The following is a 7,734-nucleotide window of genomic DNA, read 5'->3' on the forward strand; positions in this document are numbered from 1 at the left end:
AAAGAAAAGTAGGCGAGCCTATAGAAAGCGCCGGTCTAGCAGGGTTTTCTAGACTATTTCGTACTTGGTCTGCAGAGAATTGAGTCGAGAGTAAAATCCTCAAACGGTATGGCACTTTCCTTGAAGCGGATCAGATAGAGGGGTGGGTCGGGGATCGACTGTCAGATCGTCTGTGACATGGCTGTTCCGGTCGGCTGATCCCGACAAAATTTGCGCCACTCCAAGGAAGAGGCCTCTAGCCTACGCTGGCGCAGGACTCGCTCAGCTTGTGCTTTGAATATCCCCATGTGTTGAAAGATCACTGCCAGTGAGCTGATCAGGTCGAGGCTGGGTGTATGCCAATTCCAATGATTGCTCACGCTGCAAACCACAGTCAACGACACCGAAGTCGTACACCACATCACATGAACGAACTTTTGCTCCATCTTCCTCTGTGATGAATCGCAGTGAACCAGCTCCTATTCTATGCTGCGCAATTAGACGAAACCCCCCACCCAGCATCAAGTCTGCCACTCAGTGAAAGCCTTCTGCTTCTGTCTCGTATTCCATCCAAGCTTCGCACTGATACTGTTCACCCAGTCTTCGCTGCGTCTACCTGGCGCCTGTACCGAGGCGAATGGATATCTGCTAGCGCTTATGGTGACATAGTCACCAGGGTGCAGCTCGATGCGCTCCCGCCCGTCGAAGCTGGCCCACGAGCCGGTTCTCGCCCCGTAAGGGACGCCGACACGAAGGACGATGGTATCCGGAAGGATGATGGGTCGGAAGGAAAGAGTGTGAGGGCAGATGGAGGTGACAAGCATGACTGGGTTTTCAGGATGACATAGTGAACCGCCTGATGCAAGATTGTAGGCCGTAGAGCCTGTTGGAGTCGACACACATATTCCGTCTGCCAGCACCGATGTGAAATGTTCATCGTCTCCGAATATTTCTAGGAAGGACATGGCTGGATGTAGCTGTTAGCACTGTGACCATTATTACATGGGATCCTTTGACGCGCATTCAAGACTTACTCGGGTTCGGTCCTCTGTCGATAACCACCTCATTCAATATTTCATAGGTTCCATCTGGCCTGTGGGTATGCTCGTCGTCTTTCTCCTCGCCGATTAGCTCTTCCACCAGATCACGTTTCCTCTGCATGTCTGCGTCGTCTCTTTCACTAGCCGAGCTCGAGTTGCCAACTCCATCCAGGTTCTTTGGTTGGGTGCTCCGCATGATGGTGCCCTCGAATCTGAGTCTCAGACTGACAGTCACGCCGTGGTTAAAGGCCGTTGTCAGAATTTCCTTGTACTCATCAAAGTCAAACTTTGTGAGGAAACCCAAGCTACCCAGCGCAAAGCTCAAGACCGGCGGCACGATACGCTGAAACAACCAGCTTGCATACAGTACAGTGCCATCGCCGCCGAGAGTTATTACAAAGTCAAAGGTGTGAGGGCGCGTCCGGCAGATGTTTTCGTCCCAGTATCGCAAACGCCGCGAGACACCTTTGGCAGCCTCCTCATCCGCCACGTCCCCACTTGACTGGTAGTCGTGCTGCAGCTCATCAAGGAGGCCAGAGGCATTGAACTTCTTATTTTCTTTGAGGGACTTTTCGACCCAGACGGTATACTTGACGTCTCTGTCCTTGTCCAACAGCCAGCGGGTAAGTTCACGCGTCTTGGGTATGAGGTCCTCGTCGTAGATCTTGGTGAGGAGGAAGATGGATTTCACACGGAACTTGAGGCGCATGCTGCCTAGGCGACGACTCAGCTCGCGCACACCCCACGCCATCTCGCTTAGCTGCTTCTTGGTGAGAAGTCGACTGTGCACGACCTCCGGTAGATCCGCGGGTTGGCCGGCCATGTCGATGTCAGCCTGAGACTTGGATATGCGGTGCCGCCAATGGTGCTCATCGACTTGTCCGGCATCACTGCTATCACTAGGAGCCTCGAGATAATCGAAGCGGCGCTTCAGACCGGGATTAGCGGTTCCATTGCTGCTTTCCCTGCTGCTTGTCCCCATGGAATCAATAGGTTTCTCCCCTCCCTGCTCAACACATGGGTGCAGCGCTGGCGTCAGGGAGCTAACGTGGCCTTTGCCTCGCTCTTTTTGGTCATCGCCGGTGACGGCGTTATGTGGTCCATGATCATGGCTATTGTGCTTGCCTGCCTCACTCAGCTTCCTCTGGCTCTCAATGAGTTGGTGCACAATGCACTGGGCCTTGTCTGGGCCAGGTTGCTGAGCGCGCCGGGGTCGCGTCAAAGTGGCCTCCGAGGCCACAAGAGAGCTTTTGCGCCTGTAGGGGTTTGTAGGATCGAAGAGGACCTGAGCAATTTATAAGGGCCACATCAGTACTGTGCTCAGCGCAGTCAAGGCTCGGACTTTTGTGCGTCGGTAGAATCCGTAGACAAGAGCCTAGAAAGAGCGCGCGACAGATCTCCAAGATGTTCGGGACGGTATGAGGTGCAGAGGAGAGCCGCACCAGCTGATTGGAGCGGTGCTTCACGCCGGGGACTCCGGAAGGGTCTCGACTGTACCTCTACCGCCTTTTGGTCCTCATCAGAGGCGCTCGAGTGGCCATCATCAAAGGATATATGCTTCTCAGCAAAGGGCGAGTGCTTTTCGTTCTTGGTGCTGTCACCCATGGCTTGCTTTTTATTCGCACACGGTTCGAATTGGCGCGGGCTGCTTTTATTTTTGGTTTCCGAATGTTCGGAACGACGCGTAAGTTCCTGCTGCCCCTCCCTGAGGTAGGTGAGGTACCTCGAGGTACCCTAGGTTCCTCGGTAGCTCGCTTTCGCCAAGGAGATGAATGAAGGGCCTATAGCGAAGTTAAAGAGGGTGGGACAAATATTCATCCTGGACAGGTAAATTCGTCGGGTGAGGGGCAGGGAACTTCCGTGACCAGATCAATCCCGCAAGTTTGATTCAGCCGCACGCATGGGATCTTCCGAAATTACAATCTGAATAATCAGTAGGGACGTGATCAAATTCAGGTTCGGTACGCGAAGACAAGTGAGAGAGAGAGAGAGAGAGAGATTGTGGGGATCCGATGACGCACGTCTGACCGTTACGGGACCTTGAACTCCGACAAGCTGTCTGCAGCTACTGGTAGGTGCATTTGTTTGCCCCGCTTTGGGGGGGCTCCAGCTGTTAATATAGTGCTTGCGGGGTTTGCGAGTCCAAGCTGCCAATCTGGCCCAGTAGCTACTTCAGCGCGCTGCAAGTTTACCACATAATTCTTGAATAGATAATAGAGTAGAGTAGCATGTCTTCGTTATCCGCGGCCGTTTGTTCTCCATTCTTCTAATAACACTGGACTACAGGCATCTAATGCTCTTCAGTATATCATGTTGACTTGCTCGCATATCGAATGCTGTGTTGCGGAAATAATGGCGAGGAAAAGCAAGGCCATAGCGTTTCGAAGCTAGGCTAAGGCGTGGGGGAACGCGCCGTTGCGTCCGCCGCGGCTACGTATGGGGGAAGGCATCCATCTTACAAATAAATCTGGCAAACGAAGCTTTACCGCGCGATTATTCTGGGCTCTATTTACGTTACAATGGTGTTGGTTTGAACAAGTGCCCAGTCTTGTGAAGAAACCCCCCGTGGTTTTTTCTTTGGGTAATGTTGTAGACTATGTTTATTTTCCCACAGTATGACTTTCCTTGCAAAGATCACGACGCGGCGAACGGATACATTTCTAGGAATACCGCTTTCTAGACTCGAAAGTCACACTTCGGTGCTCCAATAGGCAGGTATATAAGTATATAGCTGGACGCATTCGATGGAAATAGCATACACCAAACCCTCGTTTCCAGGTGTAAAATAGGCCCCTCCAACACACGTGCTTCATTTTGGTCAGTGAATTGCCAATTAACGGGGTACTTGATCTCTCCCGTTTCTATGCCGATCCATCAAATAGCAAAGGTTGGGTATCAAAAACAACCCGCGTCCCCATGACATTCCCCATGATTTCTGCACTTATATAGATATTTTCTCAACCTCAAAAACCCACCCACATCTTCACTTTAATCCGATACAAATACACCTACTCAATTAACCATCACAAGCCACAGGCCCAAACAACGCAACCCCAAACTACCTTCAAGATGGCACCCAACCCGAATTGGCCTGCGGAAATTCCCATCCCGGACGCAACCCAAGAATTCCGCTCGCCAGACGTCAACACAACCACCCGCGCCGACTTTACAGACTTCTTTCTGCGGTTCCGCCACGCCGAGGACGCGCACCCGCACTACAGGCACCTGTTCAACGCGCACCAGCAGCTCCGCAAGCTGCTCATCGAGCATCCGGCCATGCAGCCCAACCTCGACCAGACGTTCAACACGCCCGCAAACAGTAAGAACATGGTGTACTTTATGTGGGATTTCGTGATCCGCACGTTCCAGATCTTGGCCGCCAAGGTGAAGCCCCAGGACCCCAAGTCGTCGCCCATGTACAAGGACGTCCTGGGCCGCTCGGTGCAGGCAAAGATGCTGATCACGGACGAGACTGGGATGATGGCCGCGATGGTTGGGGGTGGCGGCGGTGTGTCGTTTACAGATGAGATTAAGCAGCTACCCAGGTCACTTGACGAGTTTCCGTCAGCGTGAGAGGACTGCGTGGGAAGGTGGAAGAAAGTGTGATTTTAAAAGTATTTCAAGCCTACCTATACAGATGCCAGACAGTCAACCGAGGTCGAAGCTATCAATCTCCATTTTGTATACCTTTCAATTCGAACCTGATGTAAAGGATTCAATTCCTTCTCCTGACTGGTCAAAAAAAAAAAAAAAAAAAAAAAAAAAAAAAAAAAAGGTTGATCTGCCATGTTATGCCCCACGTCACGGATGCTGCATCCGAAAGGATTGAATTTAACCCCGAGCTGACGTCTGTATAAAAGAGGTGCAAGAGAATGCTTACTTTTTTTTTTTTTTTTTTAAACTGTCGCCTGCTCCTCCCACACTACGGAAATTATCTACATAGCTGAACCACCAGTGCCTTGACCATGGCAAAAACAAGCGAATCACCCCCTTCATCCGCGCCGCTTCGGCTCAGGACGAAGTCTGGCACATTAATTAAGAGAACCATAGCCCTGATTATCATGATCGTATCATTGTTCCTGATTGATTACCTGCCTCCTTTGCCAACTTGGGTCACAAGAAATCATAAACAAAAACCACAGAGCGGCAGCATCTTTGATACCGACTGGGGCGCCATCGCGCCCAGCGAAAAGCTAAGATGGGTTCCTTGCTACAGAAGCATCCCGCTCAAATTATTATGCGCACGTCTTACGGTGCCCATGGACTACAACCGCCCACTCAAATCCTCGTCGGCCAATCCCAAGGTCCACATTGCCCTGGTCATGCTTCCCAGCAAAGGCCATTCGCTCCGCGACCCAGCCAGCAAGTTCTCCGTCTCGCCCCTCATCGTCAACCCCGGCGGTCCAGGTGGCTCGGGCGTGCAGGCCGTGCTTTCAGCAGGAGAAAGGCTATCGACCATGGTCAGCCTAGACCGCGACATCGTGAGCTTCGATCCTCGCGGCGTGGGCTTCACCTGGCCCCTCGCAGACTGTTTTCTCGACGACCACGGCGTCGACGACCCACCCACCCCGGTGGAGCGCAACACGGCGCTGCTGCACAGACTGACCTATGCGCTCCAGGTGGCCGAGATTGGGCTGGCTAACTCGTCCGACAAGTCCTTGGGGCAATACGTCACCAGGATGGCGGGTCTTACTAGCCTTTGCGGGCAAAAGGATGGACGTGACAGTATCTTGAGACATATCGGCACCCCAAACGTGGCCAGGGATTTGCTGAGCATAGTAGAGGCCTGGGACTTGTGGATGGACGAGAGAGCCAAGGCCCAACCACCTCAAGATGACAGTGCCGAAAAGCTCGTCGCGTCGGTCCAACCATCTAAAGACTCCCGACTTGACACGCGCGGCAAATTGGTCTACTGGGGCTTCAGTTATGGCACAGTCCTGGGAGGCACATTTGCTTCCATGTTCCGTAGGTTTTAAGATTCCAAAGGCAACCTGGAATAGAAACACGACACAGAACTGACTGAGATTTTGCGCTTGCCTTAGCCGACAAAGTTGGTCGTATGGTACTTGATGGTGTTATAAGTCTGGATATATACCGTAAAAATGTAAGTCTCGCTGAACAAAAAAAGAAGAAAAGAAGAAAAGAAAAAAATATCTTTGACAGAGACACTCACGACTCACACCATATAGGAGATTGCTGCCTTCATCACAGACGCAGACGCAGTCTTCGATTCTTTTTTCAGGTACTGCTATGAGGCTCGTGAGAAATGCTTCTTTTACCGCCCGGGCCAGGAGCCCAAAGATCTGAAGCAGCGATACAATAGCATCATGTCGAAACTGAACAAGGAACCCTTGATCGTGACATCTACCGAGGTGCGAATGCCCATCGTCGTCAGGGCCAGCGACATACATACCGTCATGTTCAGGTGGCTGAGCGTCCCGACGACAGCATTCCCCGTGCTCGCCCTTTTGTTGGGCTTCATTGAGCTCCAAATGGACCCCAGCAAATTAGTGATCCCGCCAGACCTGAGTCCCGTTTGCTCTCCCAAGTTCCAGCCGGTGCAACAACCTAACGATGCCAACTTGGGTATAATTTGCAGCGATCTGCGATTCAATGTGAGTCTGTAATCCTTCATCATAGAGCAGAAGCTTTTGACAGACTAGGCTAGCTCGTTTATCGGGTCCTTTGATGCAAGGCATAGTATACCATTAACAAACACATTTTTATAGTGGAATGAGTCTTTGACCGACTTGCAGGAATCCTTCGAGAAGCTGGCCGAGACTTCTAGCTTTGCTGACTATGTAGGCATTCCCACTTTCAAAAAAACGTCAAGCTGAAACCTCTGACACATAAACGCCCACCTATTACAGTGGGTGTTGCAGATGGCAGGATGCATTGGTTGGAGAATAAATCCTGTTGATCCTCCCGGCTTCGATTTGGACACGACCATGCCACAGGATGGCGGGCCAGCAATCAACACGACATTCCCCATCCTTTTCGTTTCCAACACGTTTGATCCCGTCACGCCGATGCAGAACGGGCTGGCAATGAGCCGCCGCTTCGTCAACGCTGGGTTTTTGGAGCAGCAGAGCGAAGGCCATTGCTCCATTGCCTCCATATCCTTGTGCACCATGGGCAAAATCAAGGCATACTTGAACGACGGCATAGTGCCCCCTCCACCTAAATTTTCCGAGGATGGTGGTGTCATCGAGGCAGCACGAAAGGGTGATTGGGATAGGTGTAAAGCCGACGAACACCCTTGGAAGCCGTTTGGCGGGACAAATGGCAGCTCCATGAGTTTAAATATTCATGACATGCGCTTCGTGAAGGCATGGAGAGAAACGCGCGAAGGTATCCGATTCGACACGTCTACCTTGGGACCCAGACAAGATTCTGGCCCTCTTCAAAAGCTCTTGGATATGAGCCTCGATTCCCTGGAGGAGAAGTTAACGCAACTGATTAGTACAACCAGAGGGGCCAGGCAAAGCTGGTGAGCGAGAGTGTGGGCTTACCAAGAATGGGATATATCGATGTTCGAAAGATTCGCTATTCGCGCGGATATCTTGAAGAGCAATCGCTACGACTTTGCAGCAGATAGACTCTTGAACAACCACAGGCATGCAAACACTTGCTGTGACTGTGAAACATCATTGTTCAGGCTTTTGAGCTGAAATCACGACGCTAGCTCAAGATAAGAATTGTCAGGCTTTCCACA

The 7,734-nt window shown here is 51.6% G+C and overlaps 4 protein-coding genes across 4 annotated transcripts in view; 1 reads left to right on the plus strand and 3 right to left on the minus strand.

The window, feature by feature from the left end:
- Positions 1–500: 500 nt before the first annotated feature.
- PpBr36_01588 (uncharacterized protein) lies at positions 501–2,624 on the minus strand (the record flags this gene model as incomplete). The annotated part of the gene is made up of 3 exons (XM_029888773.1): positions 501–931; positions 1,014–2,275; positions 2,362–2,624. The coding sequence occupies 3 exons, from the start codon at positions 2,622–2,624 to the stop codon at positions 501–503; spliced, it is 1,956 nt and encodes a 651-aa protein (XP_029751756.1).
- A 1,464-nt stretch (positions 2,625–4,088) lies between these two features.
- On the plus strand, positions 4,089–7,513 carry PpBr36_01589 (uncharacterized protein; the record flags this gene model as incomplete). The annotated part of the gene is made up of 6 exons (XM_029888774.1): positions 4,089–4,588; positions 4,975–5,984; positions 6,062–6,123; positions 6,209–6,634; positions 6,749–6,820; positions 6,890–7,513. The coding sequence occupies 6 exons, from the start codon at positions 4,089–4,091 to the stop codon at positions 7,511–7,513; spliced, it is 2,694 nt and encodes an 897-aa protein (XP_029751757.1).
- On the minus strand, positions 5,486–6,501 carry PpBr36_01590 (uncharacterized protein; the record flags this gene model as incomplete). The annotated part of the gene is made up of 2 exons (XM_029888775.1): positions 5,486–5,956; positions 6,433–6,501. The coding sequence occupies 2 exons, from the start codon at positions 6,499–6,501 to the stop codon at positions 5,486–5,488; spliced, it is 540 nt and encodes a 179-aa protein (XP_029750739.1).
- Positions 7,514–7,666: 153 nt separating the features above from the next.
- PpBr36_01591 (uncharacterized protein) overlaps positions 7,667–7,734 on the minus strand; it is a gene marked incomplete at both ends in the record, with an annotated part of 1,995 nt that continues 1,927 nt past the window's right edge. The window contains one exon of the mRNA XM_029888776.1: positions 7,667–7,700. Coding sequence (XP_029750738.1) covers positions 7,667–7,700 — 34 coding nt within the window. The remainder of the gene's footprint in view (positions 7,701–7,734) is intronic.

The sequence above is a fragment of the Pyricularia pennisetigena genome, chromosome 2, assembly GCF_004337985.1.
Source record: "Pyricularia pennisetigena strain Br36 chromosome 2, whole genome shotgun sequence".
NCBI classification, from domain to species: domain Eukaryota; kingdom Fungi; phylum Ascomycota; class Sordariomycetes; order Magnaporthales; family Pyriculariaceae; genus Pyricularia; species Pyricularia pennisetigena.